The sequence below is a fragment of the Leptodactylus fuscus genome, chromosome 1 (assembly GCF_031893055.1).
Source record: "Leptodactylus fuscus isolate aLepFus1 chromosome 1, aLepFus1.hap2, whole genome shotgun sequence".
Classification (NCBI taxonomy): Eukaryota; Metazoa; Chordata; class Amphibia; order Anura; family Leptodactylidae; genus Leptodactylus; species Leptodactylus fuscus.
Window position 1 is genome coordinate 182,709,855 of NC_134265.1, and position 21,702 is coordinate 182,731,556.

The 21,702-nt window shown below is 40.9% G+C and overlaps 2 protein-coding genes across 2 annotated transcripts in view; both read left to right on the forward strand.

Annotated features, from left to right (window-relative positions):
* The window catches only part of TMOD1 (tropomodulin 1), a 61,242-nt gene extending 46,650 nt beyond the window's left edge, over positions 1-14,592 (forward strand). Inside the window, exons 7-10 of the mRNA XM_075280373.1 lie at positions 768-875; positions 7,273-7,416; positions 10,318-10,462; positions 14,187-14,592. Coding sequence (XP_075136474.1) covers positions 768-875; positions 7,273-7,416; positions 10,318-10,462; positions 14,187-14,251 — 462 coding nt within the window. The 3' untranslated portion in view covers positions 14,252-14,592. The remainder of the gene's footprint in view (positions 1-767; positions 876-7,272; positions 7,417-10,317; positions 10,463-14,186) is intronic.
* NCBP1 (nuclear cap binding protein subunit 1) overlaps positions 1-21,702 on the forward strand; it is a 278,082-nt gene that overhangs the window by 198,403 nt on the left and 57,977 nt on the right. The gene's annotated exons all lie outside the window — the stretch shown is intronic.

Genomic DNA, 21,702 nt, shown 5'->3' on the forward strand with positions numbered 1-21,702 from the left:
AATGGGGGGAATAGGTAAAAACGACCACCCTGCTTCTCTCAGTCCAATTATATGCCCTCAGTCAAAGTCTGTCTACTAGACAAAATATCTTAGATATGCCTTTAAGATGCACTCAATCAGTCAACAATCTCTCACCAAGAGGTACACTGTCCAGAAGTAGCCTCTGAAAGTCTTTTTATAAGGCAGGAAGGGAAGCACTTTTAGGCTGGGTTCTCAAGGGGTTTTTGGTCCTGATTTTGACGCGGAATCTGTTTCAAAATCCGGCTCAAAAACCGCCTCCCATTGACTTCAATGGGTTCCTTTTTCCACGAGTGGTTTGTTCTCGTTCGCGGAAAAAAGGGACCTGCCCTTTCTTGATGAATCAGTCGCGGAATTTGTGGCGCGACACTCCCAACTAGGCCCATTCATTTGTGCCTAATCCAGAGTGGTATGCCAGAAAAATCTGTGTGCACTGCACCAGCATCCAGTCGCGGCTAGCCGCCGGAGAGGTTTTTTGGAGCAGATTTTGCACGTCAAAATCCATTCCAAAAAACCCTGTGTGAATCCAGCCTTGTGCCGTCTTGTGACAAGACTAAGTGTCTACTCAGACCATACCTGAGTAAACTTTTATATATCTGCCTGGGACATAGCTGCAAAACTGAGCATGCAGTTATCTGATATTTCTATCTGGGTGCATTATTTTTTTTTTCTTTTGTCAATTACTACGTTTATGAGAAATATATAGTTATAAATAATCATCAGTCATTTTTTTCTCTATTCCATTTTAGAACATTCCTATTCTTACATTAAAAGAGTATGCTGAAGCAATGAAAAATAATACCTATGTCAAGAAGTTCAGCATTGTAGGAACAAGGAGCAATGATCCTGTTGCATTTGTAAGTAAGAGCACTGAGCCACCATTTTAGTAAAGTCTTTCCTTTATAAACCTGCATGTTTGTCCCCAATTGAGTATGCTTGTTGGATATTGTAATTTAAAAGGGTTTTCCCAAGAACATAACCATATTTAAATTTGTAGACACTTAAAAGTTAAACATTTTTGCAATCTGAGTGGTTACAAATTTTGCATATTTTTAAAGATTTTCTTTCATCTTCTTAGTGGCAACAGTCTTGTGGAATTGATAGGTAGCTTGTGAGAAGGTGACAGGCAGAGCGCTGGAGTTACAGTATATCTCCCCCAGTTTCCTGACATATGTGGATCTTGAATTAGCTGCAGCCCAGGTGTGGGTCATAGGGTTGTTACTGAGACATAAAAGGCTGCAGAGCTTGAACTTCAGGGCAGATCCTGGGGGAGAGGAAGTGGCTGGGTCTGTTCTGAAACACTGAGAGTCTGTTCAGATAATACTGTGCTACTTTGTTTTGTTCATCGGGTTGATAGTAAGCCACACTTATAGCTAGTTTTGTTACTGTTTAGTTAGTGCTCGGGCGAGCAGGGTTTTTGTTTTACTTGAAGTTAAGGCTGTATTTTATCTTGCTTATCCTGTCCCTAACGTAAAGGTTTATTTATTTTACTATTTTAAAATAAACCATTTTTTTCTGCAAGATTTGTATCCCTGTCTCTGACTGGTTGGGTCCACACCACTGCTTATACCGAGCTACCTTCCCCACATATGGTGTTTAGGATGCGGGCCAACCCAAGTTACACAGTCTTAAAGAGACATATACCTATTTTTTTCCCCTCTCCTATGTCCTGGGTGAAAGCTGCAGGAGACTAAAAAGGAGACTGCCAGCATGGAGGACTTTGTAAAACAGTTTGGGCAGGTCATTCTAAAGCACTAGCAGACTCAGGCACAGCAGCAAAAAGCCCTGATGGTAGCAGAGAGGCGACAGCAGCAGGTGCAAGCACAGCAGCAAGAGATGGACTTGTGGCGTATAGAGACACTAACTCAGCTCAGTAGGGCTCTGGTCGACCAGAGGACAGCATTAGGGTGCATTCACACTGAGTAAACGCTAGCTTATTCTGAACGTAAAACACGTTCAGAATAAGCGGCGTCTAAAGCAGCTCCATTCATTTCTATGGGAGCGGGGATACGAGCGCTCCCCATAGAAATGAATGGGCTGCTTCTTTCATTCCGTGCAGTCCCATTGAAGTGAATGGGGAGTGCCGGCGTGTACGCTCCGGCATGAGCAGAGCTTGCCGTATACGCCGGCACTCCCCATTCACTTCAATGGGACTGCACGGAGTGAAAGAAGCAGCCCATTCATTTCTATGGGGAGCGCTCGTATCCCCGCTCCCATAGAAATGAATGGAGCTGCTTTAGACGCCGCTTATTCTGAACGTGTTTTACGTTCAGAATAAGCTAGCGTTTACTCAGTGTGAATTCACCCTTAGAGTGTACAGACTGCTGTTTGAGCTGCTGTACAAAGTTCCCTGCAAAAGATGACGTGCATAGACAATGTAGAGGCATATCTTCAGCGAGTGGCCAAGCGAGAAAAATTGCTAAGAGTTCAGTTGGCCGATGTTGCGGCACTGTTACTCACTGGGGAACGTCAGAAGGCCTACTATGACCTGTGTGAACAGGAAGCTAAGGATTACCCTAAACTGAGAGGTGAGATCCTGGCATGTCTGGGTGTGAACATGCATGTACCTGCTGGGAGAGTGCACCACTGGACTTTTTCTGAGAGTCTCCCACCCCGATCCCAGATACATGCCTGGTGTATTTAGTAAAGAAGTGGTTTCAGCCTGAGGAGGGCACTCCGGCACACATGGTAGAGAGAGTGGTACTGGACAAGTACACCAGGTCGCTTCTACCTAAGGTTCAGTGCTGGGTGGGACAAGCGGGACTGGCAACGGCTGACTAGATACTGTGTTTGGTGGAAAGGTACCAAGCCACCGAGGAGCTTCTGCAGACTTCTTCCAGACCTGTTACCCCCAAGACGGGTAAGGTGTGATGGGAGGAAGCCCAGAGGGGGAACAGGTAGCAGGGACTGTGAAATTTAAATCGCTGGTCTGAAAATGGAGACCCATACCATCTCAGTTGTTGGTGGTGCCATGAACTGGGTCATGTTGCTGTCTACTGTCCCCTAACGACTAAGCCCTTGGGCTGCAGCAGTTCCAGGCAGGTGTCCCTGTTTGCACAACCCACTTGTTCAGCAGAAACTGCAACTGATCCACAGATGTGCACCGTGACTGTGGCTAGGCTTGCTGTACTGGCTCTCCTGAACTCTGGGAGCCTGATAAACCTGGTGCACCATGATCTGGTCGACCCTACACGGTACAATGGACAAACTATTGGGGTTTTGTGCAAACATGGTGAAACTAGAGAGTATCCTATTGCAGAGGTCACCATAAAAACTACCTCTGACCTCGCCTCTCGCAAGGTGGGTGTGGTTGTCCCTGTTCCATAGTGTGCTAATAGGGAGGGACTTTCCTCTGTTTTAGGATATGTGGAAAAAACAGAGGCTACCATGTCCTGCAAATGTTGATGTCTTGCCTAAGGTTAACCCTCAACCATTTTTACAGTTTCTTAACCCGTTAAGGATGCAACCAGTCAGGGCTGGCTCCAGGTTTTTATGGGCCCTTGGGCGACAGAGCCTCAGTGGGCCCCCTTGTAAAGGAGGCGGGGGAGTCAAGACACTGTGCGTCGCAGATGAAGCAAGTGACGTCACGCAGGAGTGTGGCGTCACCAACACCATACCTCCCAACTTCTGAAGAGCAGAAAGAGGGGCAAATTTAGCCCCACCCACTTTTGTTGACTCCGCCCATTCTCATTCATTTATCATGTGCTCCCACACAGTATAATCCTCCTACAGTCACCCATAAATTATATGCCCCCCCTCCATCTCTCCCCCAGTTTCATATACACCCTTCCTCTGTCCCCAGTTTCATGCCGTTCTCTCCTTCATCTGCCCACAGTTTCATGTCCCCCGTCTCTGCCCCATTGTCATTCTGTTCCACCCCCCCCATCTGCCCAGTGTCATGCCGTCCCCCCCCTCCCCTTCATTTGCCCCCCCCCCAGTTTCATTGGGCCCCCTCCATCTCTGTCCCCAGTTTCATGCCGTTCTCCCCCCCCTTCATCTGCCCAGTTTCATGTCCTCCCATCTCTGCCCCAGTGTCATGCCGTTCTCTCCCCACCCCCTTCATCTTCCCCAGTGTCATGCCATTCCCCCCTCCCCTTCATTTGCCCCCCAGTTTCATGGGCCCCCTTCATTATGTTCCACCTTAATATTTAATACAAAACAAACACTTACACTCTCCTTCCATCGCTCCCACGCCGTTCCTCTCTCCGCTCTCTCACTCCATTCACATAGTTGTAGGCGCGATGACATCATCACATCGCGCCTACACACGCAAGACAGGCCGCAGCGTTAAATCAGGAGCTGTCCGTCGGACGCCGATGAGCTGAAATCGGGACAGGCAAGTGCTGGGGCGGGCAAGTGCCGGGGGGCCCCCAGAGGCTCTGGTGGCCCCAGCACTTGCCCGACTATGCCGTGCGCTGACGCCGGCCCGGTCATTTTATGTGGCAATAACTTTGGAATGCTTTTACTTTTCCATGTTGTTTTTTTTTTGTTGTTGTTGCAAAACATACTTTATGTTAGTGGTACGACTGTATGAAAAAGTTTGGGCACCCCTATTAATCTTAATCATTTTTAGTTCTAAATATTTTGGTGTTTATAACAGCCATTTCAGTTTGATATATCTAATAACTGATGGACACAGTAATATTTCAGGATTGAAATGAGGTTTATTGTACTAACAGAAAATGTGCAATATGCATTAAATCAAAATTTGACCGGTGCAAAAGTATGGGCACCTCAACAGAAAAGTGACATTAATATTTAGTAGATCCTCCTTTTGCAAAGATAACAGCCTCTAGTCGCTTCCTGTAGCTTTTAATCAGTTCCTGGATCCTGGATAAAGGTATTTTGGACAAACAATTCAAGTTCAGTTAAGTTAGATGGTCGCCGAGCATGGACAGCCCGCTTCAAATCATCCCACAGATGTTCAATGATATTCAGGTCTGGGGACTGGGATGGCCATTCCAGAACATTGTAATTGTTCCTCTGCATGAATGCCTGAGGATTTGGAGCGGTGTTTTGGATCATTGTCTTGCTGAAATATCCATCCCCGGCGTAACTTCAACTTCGTCACTGATTCTTGAACATTATTCTCAAGAATCTGCTGATACTGAGTGGAATCCATGCGACTCTCAACTTTAACAAGATTCCCGGTGCTGGCATTGGCCACACAGCCCCAAAGCATGATGGAACCTCCACCAAATTTTACAGTGGGTAGCATGTGTTTTTCTTGGAATGCTGTTTCTTTTTGGACGCCATGCATAACGCCTTTTTTTTATAACCAAACAACTCAATTTTTGTTTCCAAAATGAAGCTGCCTTGTCCAAATGTGCTTTTTCATACCTCAGGCAACTCTATTTGTGGCGTACGTGCAGAAACGGCTTCTTTCTCATCACTCTCCCATACAGCTTCTATTTGTGCAAAGTGCGCTGTATAGTTGACCGATGCACAGTGACACCATCTGCAGCAAGATGATGCTGCAGCTCTTTGGAGGTGGTCTGTGGATTGTCCTTGACTGTTCTCACCATTCTTCTTCTCTGCCTTTCTGATATTTTTCTTGGCCTGCCACTTCTGGGCTTAACAAGAACTGTCCCTGTGGTCTTCCATTTCCTTACTATGTTCCTCACAGTGGAAACTGACAGGTTAAATCTCTGAGACAACTTTTTGTATCCTTCCCCTGAACAACTATGTTGAACAATCTTTGTTTTCAGATCATTTGAGAGTTGTTTTGAGTAGCCCATGATGCCACTCTTCAGAGGAGATTCAAATAGGAGATCAACTTGCAATTGGCTACCTTAAATACCTTTTCTTATGATTGGATACATCTGGCTATGAAGTTCAAAGCTCACTGAGGTTACAAAACCAATTTTGTGCTTCAGTAAGTCAGTAAAAAGTAGTTAGGGGAATTCAAATCAATAAAATGATAAGGGTGCCCATACTTTTGCACCGGTCAAATTTTGGTTTAATGCATATTGCACATTTTCTGTTAGTACAATAAACCTCATTTCAATCCTGAAATATTACTGTGTCCATCAGTTATTAGATATATCAAACTGAAATGGCTGTTGCAAACACCAAAATATTTAGAACAAAAAATGATTAAGATTAATAGGGGTGCCCAAACTTTTTCATAGGACTGTAAGTTTTGGCCAATATGTTTGGAATTTATTTATAAAATGTATTTATAAAAAGAATCAAAGTTTACAGAAAAGAATGGAAAAATTTGCATAATTCAAAATTTACATTGTTAAGCTTGTAAAACTGCTAGTCATACCACACAGAACAGGCAAAGATTAACATTTAACATACATCTGTTATATGCTGACATTATTTTTTGCACAATCTTTTAAGTTGTTTTTTTTTTAGGATATTAGAACTAGAGATGAGCGAACACTGTTCGGAACAGCCGTTCTGAACAGCACGCTCACAGCACGCTCCCATAGAAATGAATGGAAGCGGCTGGCACACGGGGGGTTAAGCAGCCGGCCGCCGGCAAAGTCTGCGTGCGTGGTGCTTCCATTCATTTCTATGTGAGCGTGCTGTTCGGAACAGTGTTCGCTCATCTCTAATTAGAACGCTTAGGCCGGGTTCACACGGAGTATTGTGGCTCGTCATTTGGTATGTACACGCGGCGGGATCTTTTGCGGGCCGTATACGCTCCCATTGTTTTCAATGGGAGCTGGTACCGTACACGCGGCGCTATTTTGCGGCCATGATTTTGCAGCGGCCGCAAAATACCGCCTCGTATACGGTACCGGCTCCCATTGAAAACAATGGGAGCGTATACGGCCCGCAAAAGATCCCGCCACGTGTACGTACCAAATGACGAGCCACAATACTCCGTGTGAACCCGGCCTTATAGGTTTTCCAGGAGTTTTTTTACATTTTCAAGAAAAATTCTAAAATCTGTTTTTTTGGGTTTTTTTTAAGGGGTCTGTGCGTTTTTACAGCACAGTTCTTTGCACTTGCATTTTGTATTCCGTTCGGGGAGTTCCCATGCAAACTCCCCTGGACAGAATCCAAACGCTGATGTGAACGAGGGCTAAGAGTTGCAGGGCAGAACAGGACGGAAATGTGCAGTTTTATGACAGCCGTTAGATTAACAGGCTGCAGGCACAAGAACCATCTCTGCCCCAAAATCATGCACCAATTTGTCACCATGAGTGGCTACTGTTTTGGTCGATGCTCCCTAACTGGGAGCAGCTGTGAGTATTATATATTATTATGTATTGATTCAAGACTTTTTCTTGGTTGAAGGCTTTTGCAGATATGTTGAAGGTCAATACTACACTAAAGAGCTTAAATGTGGAGTCTAATTTCATCAGCGGAACAGGAATCTTAGCCCTTGTCGAATCTCTGCAGCAAAACACATCTTTGATTGAGCTGAAGATAGACAATCAGGTATGGTGAGAATTGCTTCATAGACCTAGATAAAGATCCAAGGTGATATACCAGATGTACCGCATTGTGGAAATGCAGCTTTTTTTGTTGCTCATTTTGCTGCGGTTTTTTTTTTTTTTTTTTTGAGCCCTTCACAGAAAGTCCGCAAAGTTTTCCTCACACACGCCTTGTCATAACATTCTTCACTGGGGCTTGTGCCTGTACCGAAATCTATGTTAACTCCCTGCTTGTGTAGGTTTCAGGTTTCATCCCAAATGTAAAGCACCATGGAATTAATGGTGCTATATAAATAAATAATAATAATATTAGGGAGCGTTCACACTACCGTCGGTGTCCTACAACTAGTGTCCGCTGCTAATCTCTGTTCAAAATCTTGCGCGGACATTAGCAGCGGACACTAGTTGTGTCCGTGACATTTTGCATTGATTTAAATGGACATCGGGTGCGTTGTTTTACAGTCCGTGCCTGTCCTTAACTGGCCATTCCCAAAGATGTCCGACTTTTCAAGCGGACAGCAAAACCCGATATGTAGGTTTTTGCTGTCCGCTTGAAAAGTTGGTCATCTTTGGGAACGGACAGTTAAGGACAGGCACGGACTGTAAAACAACGCACCCGATGTCCATTTAAATCAATGCAAAATGTCACGGACACAGCTAGTGTCTGCTGCTAATGTCCGCGCAAGATTTTGAACGGACATTAGCAGCGGACACTACCTGTTGTACACCGACAGTAGTGAGAACGCCCCCTTAGGCTGCTTTCACTACACTTTTATTTTGTTTTAAATAAGGAATCAGGTTTGCAAACAAAACACTGATATATTCGCATCAGTTTGTATGCATTTATGTAAAAAAAAGTTTTCTTTGTTGCATCCAGCAAATAAAAAAAAACTCTTATTCTCTGTCTGAAACAAACACATGGCATGAAAGTAGCCTTTTAAAAACTCACAGAAAGTAATGGTAAGCAATAACTTCATAAGTTTATATTAATAGTAAACAAAGGAAACAGGTTGGGTTCTGTTAACCCAGGTCTGTATTAGGTGCTATATCCTCTTATATGCACTTGCACTATATTCTGGACGTTAGGCTTGGTTCACACATGCTTACGTGATCAGTGCGTTTGAATTCAGTTTGAGGCTGCTTTCACATGGAGTTAACACTCCACTCATTCTGACACGTAAACACATGTCAGAGTGAGCGGCGTAAAACAGAATCCCATTGAGTTCAATGGGTTCGGTCTTACGTGCGCTACCCATTGAAGTCAATGGGAGGCTTTTTTACCTATTGCTTTCAATGTGATACGCGTATCACATAAATAAATGTCCTTATCGCTACTCTTTTTACAATTTTCTACTTTTAAAGGGGTATTCCCATGACGCTTGTTCACCAACCTGCAGGCTGTTGTGCTCTATTCACTTCCTGCTTTTCTCGGCACATTGGTGGGTGGGGTTTCACTTGCACGGGATTGGTTGTAAATGAATTACCACAGTATAAAGCTGATGTGTAAACTGATGTATCAGAGCTGGATTTCAGTCAGTTTGCATTACATACAGAGGTAACGGACTCCTTATCTCAGCCCTTATCAGCCAAATTCAATTAAACCGACTAATAAGAGCTCAGAAATCCCAGAGCTCTCACCTCCCCTATCTGAGAAGCTCCGCTACTTATCAGACACAAACAGCTCAGAGCTGCTCCCGGCCCCCCCCCCCCCCCCCCCCCCCGTGTATTGGCACAATACACGTGTAAAAATAAGACTCCCATTGACTTCAATGACATTTTTTTACACGTATAAAAAATGTCATTGAAGTCAATGGGAATCTTATTTTTACACGTGTATTGTGCCAAAATGAGCGCGTGTTTACTCTGTGTGAATGGACCCTAAAAAGGTGTCAGTTTGCAATCAGTATGTGTATCAGTCTGTTTTTAGTCTCAAACTGAATTCAAATGGACTAATCACATAAGCATGTGTGAACCAAACCTCACCTGTATATGGGGCTAATAACAACCATTGTAGATATACAAATGTGATGGCTCATGGAACATAATGGTAACATTTTCTCAGTTTTGTCTGAGTGGACCTTGGCAGTAGTGTTATTATACATGAAATTGCAACATTCTGCAGTTTATTCATCAATGTTGTTATTGTTTTCAAAAATTCCAAATGATTTATAGCTTTAAATGATCCGTCAATCTTCTGTTACTCTAAAAAATGTCAAACACTAATGTATTTTCCCAAGCCATTTAATTGCTGTTAATTTATATTACAAATAGTAATGGTAATCAAAAATACTGTCCCCAATTTGTGGATAACTTCATCTGCATTTGTATTCCATAGTTATTCTGTATGTCATCCGAATCCATGGCGTATTGTCCAGAAATATGCTTTGTAGTACGTCCATAGTTTTCCGTATTTGGCTAATACTGAGGTCACTTGCTAGTTCCAGCCCTCTAGAATAGGTCACATGATAGTCCAGACTTTATTTCCCAAGTATCATTTAGCAACTGGTCCCCAATTTCAACCTGCCAATAAGCTTTAATGGGCTCGTCCACAACATAAATATGGCCAAGGATAAGACGTAATTGCTTCATAATTTGCGGTCCTTACATATAGCACAAACCTGGGTGGGGGGCACTATAACTGTAATAGTTCCCTAATAGCCCCCCACTTCCATCCAGGTAAGTTCCCTCCCCAAACACGTAATGGTATTATCTGTAGGGGGCACTATTACATCTTGCCTCACTGCTCAGGGTAATGGTACATCAGACTATCTAAAGATCTGATAGTGCTTGGCATATTCTCACTAGACTGTGGCAGGTTTGTTGCTAAGTTTTTTCTGACAGACTCTTTTTAAACCTCATTAATTTCCGAAAAAGTACTAATTATTTATTTTGATCATTTCTCTAGAGTCAACCACTTGGTAATAAAGTAGAAATGGAAATTGCAAGTATGTTAGAAAAGAATTCAACACTACTAAAATTTGGTTATCACTTTACTCAGCAAGGACCTAGACTGCGAGCATCTAATGCCATGATGAACAATAATGACCTTGGTAAGATGAAGAGCTAAAGTATATAGCCTCATGCAATGCTTACATTATGACTGGATAAAGTCATTTTAGTTAATATTCTTTTGGTTTTTATTTTGCTTTGAAATAGGGCTGTGCACTAGCCTTAAAAATGTAGATTTGAGGTCTTGAAGCCAGCTATAATGATTCTTAGAATAAGTCTTTACTGCATGTTTAGTGCTTACCACAAGTTAATAACTTCATGCTTCCAGCTTGCAGGTATGTAAAAGAGTAACTAAAAGGCTTCAACAAAATCTGGTTAAGAAAATGCTATTGTAATAACTGGAGCACAAATAAAATATAAATAACACTTAATAGTAATAGCAATACACTTTTTTATTATTCTTGTTGTTCCTGGTCCCAGTTAATTTGTCTTATGCAACATTTTAGACCATCATATTAAAAATCTGCACATATCTATATATTGTGACTGAGTAAAACCGGCACATAATATGTAGAGTAAACCTTCATATGAGTAGAGTGGGGATCCTCTCTTCCAGAGACTCCTGAAGAAAGCCTAGTTTTCAATAGAAAATTTTGCAGATCTGAATAGTAAAATAACCCTAAACATTGTGAAACAAGACTGTACACCCTACTTTCCTTATAATAGAGGAAGCAAAGCCCTACTGCCCCAGTATAGCACGTGGGACTGCTGGGGTATGGATACAGTCATGGTTAAAAGTGTATCTGTTTTTTCTACCTCCAGTTGCAATTTTATCTAAAACAGTGAATCCTACCTGGCTTTGGGATCCCTAGCAATCAGACACTTGTCCCCTTTCCTATGGATTCGGAATATGTGTCTATAACAGCAGAACCTCTTTAAAGGATTATTCCAGTTAATTTCTGTTCATGACCAATCCGTGGGATAGGTTATCATTAGAAGATTAATAGAGGTCCAACACCAGGGACCCCCACTGATCATCTGTTTGAAGGGGCTGCAGTGCTTGTGCAAGCGATGTGATGTGAATCTTATTCATAGCAACCGTGCATTGTAATTACAACCCAACAAAAATGAATGTGAGACTGCTCGTGAAGGATGCAGCTCCTTCAAACAGCCGATAAGCATTTCTCCTGAGTGTCAGACCCCCACTGATCCTTTATTGATAACCTGTCCTGGGGCTTTGAAAACGCACAATAATTATTATAGCGAGTGATGCTGGATGTTAAAACTGGTGCATTTAGACTGTCCAGTGAATGTTTACACTACATATTTACTGGCTCGTTTTGCACCAGAATTTTAGGTAAAAATTGTAGCGCAATTGTAGCAATTTAAAGGAGTTTATATGGGTAATAAAGATGAGACTACTTGGCGACTTTGGCTGCTACTCCTCTTTTATGAATAAAGATTGCTGTGTTGCACTGTGACTCTATCACCAATGTAAGTGAATGGAGTGGCATTGTGACCTTAAGGGTGATAAAACTGCTAGTCATTAAAAATCCAGCAGTGCTCAATCGTTTGGTGACTAGAAGTTGCAAACACAGCATTAATTTACATTGGTGGAGGATTCCCAGGGCGACACAACAGTCTTTGGTTGCATGATGCAAGTCACATCCAAAGCCTAAAACCTTTCAGCAGTGTACTCACTGCAGTGGATAAGTACACTTACTGTTATACATGATATTCCCCATTGCACTGCAGGGGTGGTAGAGATCTTTTAATCCAACTACCCTGTTAATGCTCTAACTCTTTGTCATGACAAATCCCACTGTACTTTGAGGACAAGCAGCAGGAGAGAAGGATTGGTCACTCACTGCAGTGCTATGAAAAGCTTGAAATTAAGGTGATGGGGCAATGTCATGTATATTAGTAAGTTTACTGACCTACTACAGTCTGTACGCTGCTAAAAGGTTTAATCCCCATATAAACCCTTTAAATCACAACCCTTTTCTACCCCATGTTAAGCTAGTCTGAGACTATAAACAGAATTCAGGTGCAGCCACGTAAGAGAATTCCTCCCATTATCTTTAGCTTCTATTAGACCTTTATTAAGAATGATATTAGATACTTAACTGTGCATTGTAATATTGTGTGTGCATAATGGAATTAAGAATCTCCTTTCATCATGTCTGTATATATATTACAAATAGATCAGCTTGATCTGCTTCTTGTTTACAGCTCGTATACATAGATCTGATGGGCCATGGCATAACATTTCAGCTCTGGAACTGGAGGATGTATAAGTATAGATACAATCTCTATACATTTCTCTTGGCAAAACTTATTATCTATGCCACAGGCAGTGCTCTGGTCTGCCACCTTCTGGCTCTTCACAGCATTACTATAACCTTGCTTTCTCCATTTCACCTCATTGCCTTTTCAGTCTGCTGAGAACTTTGACTTTTTTCTTTACTATATTCTTCATTTTTACATTATTTTCAGCCATTTCAATTGCCATTGTATTGTCACATTCAAAAAACAATCCTGTCTTCAAGCAGCATAGGGGAGAAGGAGCTGAGTTGACACATGGAGTTCCATTTCACGTGGGCTGTCCTATCAGTGATTGAAAGACATGTATGTACATTCATAGAGATAGCTGTCATTCACAGATAGGACTGCCCCCTTGACATTTCAGCATACCAAAAACTGAGAGTTAAATAAATAATACAAGTTATACCAAATCTTTCCCACAAGACTATACATTAATCTGTTCAGCTCCTCCTGCTTTATAAGATTGCGCTGCCATTTTATTATGAGAGGTTCACTTTAAATATGAGTTGGGACTAAAGGTCTTAAGATAAATCAACTTGAAGGCTTGGTGTTAAAGTCAATAGTACTTATAGCAAAATTCAATAGATAAGGACCAGGAAATAGATTTTCTGTTTCAAGTATAAAAATCATATATATACAAAAATATAAAATAAATCTGATTTTTTTTTTTTTTTTTATCTGCATGCCAAAATTAGAATCCTCCTCAATGGTTTTCTTGCCCACGGACTCTCTGAATTCTATAATCCGGCAGCCAGGGAGCTAATCCGCCGGAGTTGGAGTATCCATCGACTCTGATGGCTGGTGCACAGCCAAGTGCTGGTGATAATGCCACAGGCACAGCTCCCCACACGGCATTACAATGCCATATTATTATGGTGATGCGCACTAAGTATGTACTCAGTGACAGTACAGATTGGGATAGTCAGATCAGTGGGTTGGGTCAAAAGAGAAAGACCAATGAAATTCATCTGTTTTTTTTTTCCTCCATTACAAATGGAACAGATGCAAAACATCTGTTAAAAACTGACATGTACGTCGTAGCCGTTAGATCTGTCAAAAATATCATTGTTGTGTGCATAAGGCTTAAGCAGGCAGGCTAGCAGTACTTAGATGATCTCTGCCCTTTTTTCCTCCTGGAATGAGTGGACATTGGTAGGCACATAAAACAGACCAGTATGAGAACATAACTGTATATCAAAAATGCAGAGCTACATTGTTATCAGGTGTGGTAAGATCAATCAACAAACCTGAAACTTTATGGTTCTGATAGAAGCTGGTGGGGCAGAGTCACTGCACCCCCACACATTTCAGATAGTTGGCTGGTCTGATGAAATCAACAGGTTCTGCCAACTTTTCTTTTATGTAGGTAAAACATGTAAAGTTTTTCATATTTTGGCAATAAGTTACTAGAATTTATTTGCATCTACATGATGCAGATGCAGTAAAGGAGAGACTGTCACTGTCAAATCATTACTGAAATAAATATGTTTTCCTTAACAGTGAGGAAGAGGAGGCTGGCCGACCTGGATGGCCCAATTTATCCAAAATGCCGAAGCGGGGTGTAAAGCGACGGTGAAGAAAGCACCACACAACAGGATCCTTTCAATGAGAGTTTGTGGCAGGGTGTGGAATCTTTATACCAGAGTGAGAACCCAACAACTGTGTTTAATACCTCACAACTGCACAGTGCCAGACATTTTGCACCCAAGTAGTGCAATATGGAATTAAGGAGAAGAAATATACAAGAACCTTATTTTCTGGCCATTCTTAATTGCAGACCAACCAGATATTGTAAAACTTGTTTTGGTGTTGCTTGAGTATTTGGGGATCAACACATTGGTTATTTACATATATACAGTTTAATACTGATTATACAGATAAATAAAAATATATTGTACATTGCCAAAAGAAAACCACTGAAAATAAATGGCCTGAATCAATTACAACAAATCCTATTTCCAGATCGATGTGCCAGATTATTACTGAATGTTTTTCTTTAATTTGTACCACAAACATGTATTTCTTTTTATAATACTATCTCCCAATATAAGCTCCCTTTTCCACATTCCACATCTTCTAAAAGAGTTCAAACTGACACCTTATATATTGTATTTTTATATGGCATGAAATTCTAGAAATGTACATACTTGCACTCATATGTAAAATCTTTAGTAGAAGTATTATTACCGTGCCACTGACCATTAGGTCTGTAGTAACTATCCAACCATCATAGCTTCTAACAAGAATGCATCATTTTATTCATACATATAATCATATAGAATAAATAGCACACAAAATTTTCTTCAAGATAAATGCAGTCTTTAATAATAGTCATTTCTTTCTTTCTTTCTTTTTCTTTTCTCTATCTATCTATCTATCTATCTATCTATCTATCTATCTATCAACAAATCTTTACACATAAAAGCCAGAGAAGCTTGGATGTTTCATGTTGTATATCACATTCTATGATAGTGACAGAAGCTTTATCAGGGTCCTGTACAGTGAGTTGTTAAAACCTCCAACCAAGTATTGTATGATGAGTTTGGTTTCAAGTTACAGTGGTCCAGAAAAGACCAGTGTATGTTGAATATATTGTATCCTGTAGCCATTGTAATTTAATTGACATAAAATAAACAATGGACATATGCGTCCACTCACTTCCTGGATGCTCTAGTGACTTCTAAACTGAGTAGTATTAGCAGGCACTGGAATGATAAGCATTACTTCTATTGGCTTAAAGGGGTTGTCCCACAACAAGGATCCTATCTATACTGCTAGTTTATGTGGATATAAGACTTTTCTTATATCTTAATTTATTCACTTCATTGTTGACACTGGCCCTTGGAATTATCTGCTGATTTGTCAAGTGACTTAGCTGCCTGCTCTCAGGGGGGGAGGGAGGGGCTGAGAAGCAACAGAGCTCCTCATATAGGGGAGGGGGAGGTGAGCGCTCCGGGATTACTGTGCTGTCTATCTTCAGCTTTTCCACTTATCAGCCGGTTTAATTGAATTTGGCTGATAAGGGCGGAGATAAGGAGTCAGTTACCTCTGTATGTAATGCAAGCTGACTCAAATCCAGCTCTGCTATATCAGTTTCCACATCAGCGACATATTGTGGATCATAGCAGATAGCAGAGCAAGTGAAACCTCACCCACCAATGTGCAAAAAATCCAGGAAGTGAAGAGAGTACAGAGCCTTCAGACTGCAGTAAAAGAGTTATGGGAATACCCCTTTAAAGGGGTTTTCCCTTATTCTATTTCTTAGCAGTTTGCCAACTTTATCTTCTTCTCACGTCCTGTATCTTTCAGCAAGCTGGTAGGCGGCTTTGACTGTTTGATGAACAGGACACCATAATGAACCTTACTAGATATACACATTGCCTTTGCCATGAGAAATTATTTATTATCATTAACCCTTTCCCGACATCCGCTGGACTAGTACGGCGCATGTCAGGTGTTTAACTATGGCGGCCGCCCGTGAGTCCCCACACCGATTGGAGGCATTAGCCCCTCTGGCACCTCGGTCAAAGGCACTGGAGGTGCCATTTTCCCGGCGGTGCATGGGCACCGCCATTTTGCCAGTGATCGCTCCAGGGCCGACGACAAGTTTCCATGACAGCCAGGAGCCTTGTAAAGGCTCCCGACCGGTCTGCAGTCTCTTTCTTTTGCAGGCTGGCCTATGCAGCCTGCAAAAGAAATGATGATTTTTTAGCATTGTAATGCATTGCATTAGTGATCAGACCCCCTGGGGTTCAAGACCCCTAGGGGGTCTAATAAATGCAAAAAAAAAAAAAAGTAAAAAAAAAAAATATATATATAAATTTTTTTTAAAAAGTATTAAAAATTCAAATCGCCCCCTTTTCCCTAGAACACATATAAAAGTAGTTAAATACTGTGAAACACATACATGTTAGGTATCCCCGTGTCCGAAATCGCCCGCTCTACAAATCTCTAAAAATATTTTTCCTGTATGGTAAACGCCGTACCATAGTCAAAAGAGCCAAACCGCCGTTTTTTCACTGTTTTGATTGTGATAAAAATTAAAATAAAAAGTGATCAAAGCAATAGCATTTCCCGAAAATGGTAGAACTAAAAAGTACACCCGACCCCGCAAAAAAAGTCGACCTATACATCCCCATACACGGATGTATAAAAAAGTTACGGCTGTCAGAATATGGCGACTTTTAGAAAAAAAATTTTTTAACACAGTTTCAGATTTTTTTTAAGGGGTTAAAATGTAAATAAAACCATATAAATTTGGTATCCCTGGAATCGTACCGAAACACAGAATACAGGGGACATGTCATTTTGGCTGCACAGTGAACGCAGTAAAACCGAAGCCCGTAAGAAAGTCGCACAAATGTATTTTTTCTTCAAATCCACGCCATTCTGAATTTTTTTCCAGCTTCACAGTACATTATACAGAATAATTAATGGTGGCATCATGAAGAAAAATTTGTCCCGCAAAGAGTAAGACTTCATATGGCTCTGGGAGCGGAGAAATAAAAAAGTTATGGGGTATAGAAGGAGGGGAGTCAAAAACGAAAATCAAAAAATGCCATCGGCGGGAAAGGGTTAATAGAAATCTAATATAAATGTAGATCAAATAATATGCACAGTAAATGTTTATTACATTACACGGGTTTGTAGAGGAAAAACAAACTTACATGCTGCAGAAAAGAATGGACTTGCAGTAAACTTAATTGTATCTGTATTTACATTGAGAAATAAATGCACTGTCCAAGAAAACTACAATTAGCTGAACTGATTGTCCTGGCTGAAGAGCAGTGAGAGAACTCAGCCCACCAAGCAAGCAGTGAGTCATCAGATATAGGGAACTATATGTAAACAATGAGAGGAATAATCTCACATATTATTATTATGATCCGCGTCACCGATCCTGAGAAAATTATTCTTTCTTATATATGTAAATGAGTTTTCAGACAGCACAGGGGGCGTTCCCCTGCACTCAAACAGCACAGGGGGCATCCCCTGCGTTGTCTGAAAACTCTCCAGCGATGCCTCCTTCTTCTTCTCTGCCTCTTCTTCCTCGTCACTGCCACATCTTCATCCAAAAGCATCGACTGCGCATGTCCGTTAGCCATTTTCCTGTGGCCTCTCCGTTCGTTCACAGTAAAATGGCCAATGGACATGTGCAGTCGGCGCTTTTGTATGAAGATGCGACAGTGACGTGGAAGAAGAAGGGGAGAAGAAGCTGGAGGCGTCGCTGGAGAGAAACTCATCTACGTAAGGAAGAAAGAAGATATTTTTCAGGAACAGCGGTGCGGATCAGAATAATAAAGGTAAGAGAAGGATTTCAATGTGTACTTAGTTTAAAAAAAAAAAAAAAGATTCTATGATAGATTTGCTGATACCTAGGGTGCCACACATCAGTTCACCACAAGGTGGCATCTACTTCAAGCAGAGCAGTGAGACAGAGTGGTTTGGCCAACCAAAGAAAAATGTTTTTGAAAGAAAACTGAGCATGGTGTAAAAAAATAAATGAAGTCATACCTTACAGTTGATGATGTTTCTCGGGCCCCCTCTGATTTGTACTTTCTGCTCCCTCTTAACAGAGGAGAAATAACTGCTTAGCCAAGCAGAGACTGAAGCAGATCAAAGCTGTGGCTGAGTGTTCATTTCCAGTGTGTCAAGAGAAAGGAAGTAAAGATAGATCAGTGGGGACTGAGAACATTGAAACAGGTGCAGCATGGGGTTGCTAAGGTATAACAAATTTTAACCCAAGCAACAACTTTTATGGCTACGCACACATCACCATGGTTGGAAATCAAACTCCAAAGTTATAAGTCAGCAGTGCCAGCCACTATACTCATTTATTACATATTATTCTTGGGTTTTGCTTTTTGAGGTTTTCTATGTATGGGCCATCAATTTTGATGATATTTACTGAAGTAATTTCAAGTTCTACTGAATTTAACAAGTGTTGCATCCGAGAATGAAGATTATCATTGCTGAGCAATGCATTACAATGGCTATGTATCTTCATCTGCTATGCAATTATTGTTGTAAAGCTTCTATTCACATACACTGTCTATTTCAATGGCTGGTTTTAATGTACACTGTAATATATGAAATAGTAGTAGATAAAATGAACACTGAGTTTAATACCAAAATCTTAACAGCTACAAGATTGCTGACAAATGACAATATCCGTTTGGTTGGTGGATGTAAAAATTCTCACTCCTTAAAGGGGGTGATCTTAAGAATAGGTCATGAATATCAGATTGTTAGGATGCTGGAAGCCAGATCGCAACAAATCTTCTGACTAAAGAGCTCTTGAGTTTGACAAGGAGGCACAGCTTTATATTCTGGCCTCAAGCTCAGTTTACCCAGTAGTCTCTTACCACAGGAGAGGTTAATTTGGATACCATCTCTTTATTTTCAAGTCCCTAGGTCAGTTGAATATTGCATGACTTACACGTTCATCCAGGATATGTATAGAAGTTTTTTCCGGCTTTTGTGACTTCATTCATTTAATAGAAAAGCATACACGTTTCTTATGTACATGTATCACATTGAAAGCAATAGGAAAAAAAGCAGCCCATTCATTTCAATGGGAAGCGCACGTATGCCGGCTCCCATAGCAATGAATGGGATCTGCTTTGTACGCGCTCATTGTAAACGTGTTTTACGTTCAGAATGAGCTGAGCGTTTACTCAGTGTAAATGCACCCTTAGAGATATATTTTCTGTTTATTTGACTAAAGAACAGGATATTGTCCACTTCCCTAGTATAATTCCCTAGTATAATTCCCTAGTATAATTCCCTAGTATATGTATTTAAAATTCTGCTCACATGCATTTATTATATCAGCATAGTTAACCCATGTCTGCACTGTAGATTGGTATAACTCATGTATTACTGTATATACTCTAATATAAGCTGACTTTTTCAGTACAGTTTTTATGCTGAAAAAGCCCCCCTCAGCTCATACTCGAATTATGGAGCATAGCACTACAAGGACATACATAAATGAAGTGAAGGGGGAGTGTCCTTCAGTGGTTGCTACAGTAATGATATAGGACACTCCCCCTTTCACTAGCAAGAGTCGGGAGGCAGCAGGTCCCTGGCTCCTGTGTCTGCATCATAGTGAGCTGAAAGTGAAAGTAAAACACACAGGTACATACTGGGGTTACAATTCCTATTAATGTCAGGCATTTGGGGTTATTAATTTACTTTTAGTAACTCCATGTGCCTCACATTAATAGCAGTTAACCCCATCATGTCCCTCACATTAACCCCTGTGTGTCCCATATAAGGGTTACTAATATGTGAGACATATGGAGGTAATAATAAAGTGCCTTAATAATGTTTAATGTAAAAATTATTACCTTCATGTCTCTCACATATCAGTAACCGTTGTGTGAGGCACACAGGAGTTAATGTGAAGGACATGGTGGGGTTAACTGCTATTACTATGAAGCACCTGGAGTTACTAAGCTGTAATACACATGACCAGACTTTTTATCTGCAAAGGTGGATAATATTATGGACTATTATATTATATTTCAATGGGCCCCTACGCATAGATGCTGTTGCTTTTGCGGCTGTGTGTTCTGGCCAAATTGAAGAGCTGCAACTTATGGAGCAGGTCCTATATGTGTCCTATACCTGTCCTATATGTGTCTGCATTTGCAGCCCTATCAATTCATTTTTAATGTAAATATCGGTGATCAGTTAATGTAATTTTATTGGTATCTATTTAAATTTTTTTAAGTTTCCAGTAGCTGCTGCATTTCCCCCCTAGGCTTATACTTGAGTCAATAAGTTTTCTCATTTTTTGTGGTAAAATTAGGGGTCTCAGGTTATACTCGAGTATATATGGTAGTTTTGCAATGCATCCATAGAAGAACTGGAACAGGCTAAATATGGTGAACCTTACATCCAGTTAACTGTCCAGATATTTAAAAGCTGAATAGTAATTTATTGAGAAGCAGAACAAGTACAGTATTACTACAGCAGCAGCTTATCATGTCTGTTAGTGTCTGTGGAGAAGGAGCTTTTACATTTTTTTTTTAATTTTTTTTTTTTTACAGTTCGTTTTATAAACAGCATGACATCATCACCTAGAAGCAGACAGTCATGTGTATATAAACAAATACCTGTAAAGCTGTACTATGGATGTGTCCTATGTATAAACAAAACACATGTATGGATTGGCAGGGATCACATGGTGTGTCACATGACCATGTATAGTACTATTCAGGTAGGCCAGAAATGTATTACAGGTGCCAACTGCAATAGTAAATGTATGTGAGCAGAATTTGAAATATATATCAGAAAATTGTATGATATTTCATTCCATAGGTAAAAAAAAAAAAATGTAAATTGGAATACCACCTCCCTGAAGCATATTCATTTGCCTCCACCATGTTACAAAGTACAATTATAAACAACATAGACAACCTTTGTTATGTGTGTCACTTTTATAGATTTGAAGAAAAACAAGTTTGAAGTCAAATCAGGCAATTGGTGCACTGGGGGTGGGCCTATAGCTTCCTGGAATACTGCTCTTGCCACCCAGACACCTACAATTTCCTGCCTGTACCACCCAGTGCAATAACAGTTGATCCTTCCACTGCTATGAGATCACCCATCCTACCTGAGCAGCAAGATTAAAGTTCTAGGGCTGAATGCCCATCCCCAGTGCCCCAACTGCCTCAGCTGTATTAGGTTTCAAAGTTGTTTGTCTCCAAATCTACAAAAGTAACATACTGTACATAAGAGAGGTATGTTGTTCATAACTATCATGTGCTCTGTAACACTGGTGGCAGTTGAGTGCTCTCGGCGGAGGTGGTAGACTCCCTGTTAGTCTTTTTACTAGTTCCTTGCAGAGCATTAGTATTTGATATGTTGAGTGCATGCTATAAGTTTCACTATTAATAAGCATGAACTTGTAGGGAAAACTTTAAAATTAAAAGCACAAATTTTTCCTAAGATCACATTGTAGTTGCCCATAAAAGCAAGGAAAAGTACAGATGCCCATATCAATCAG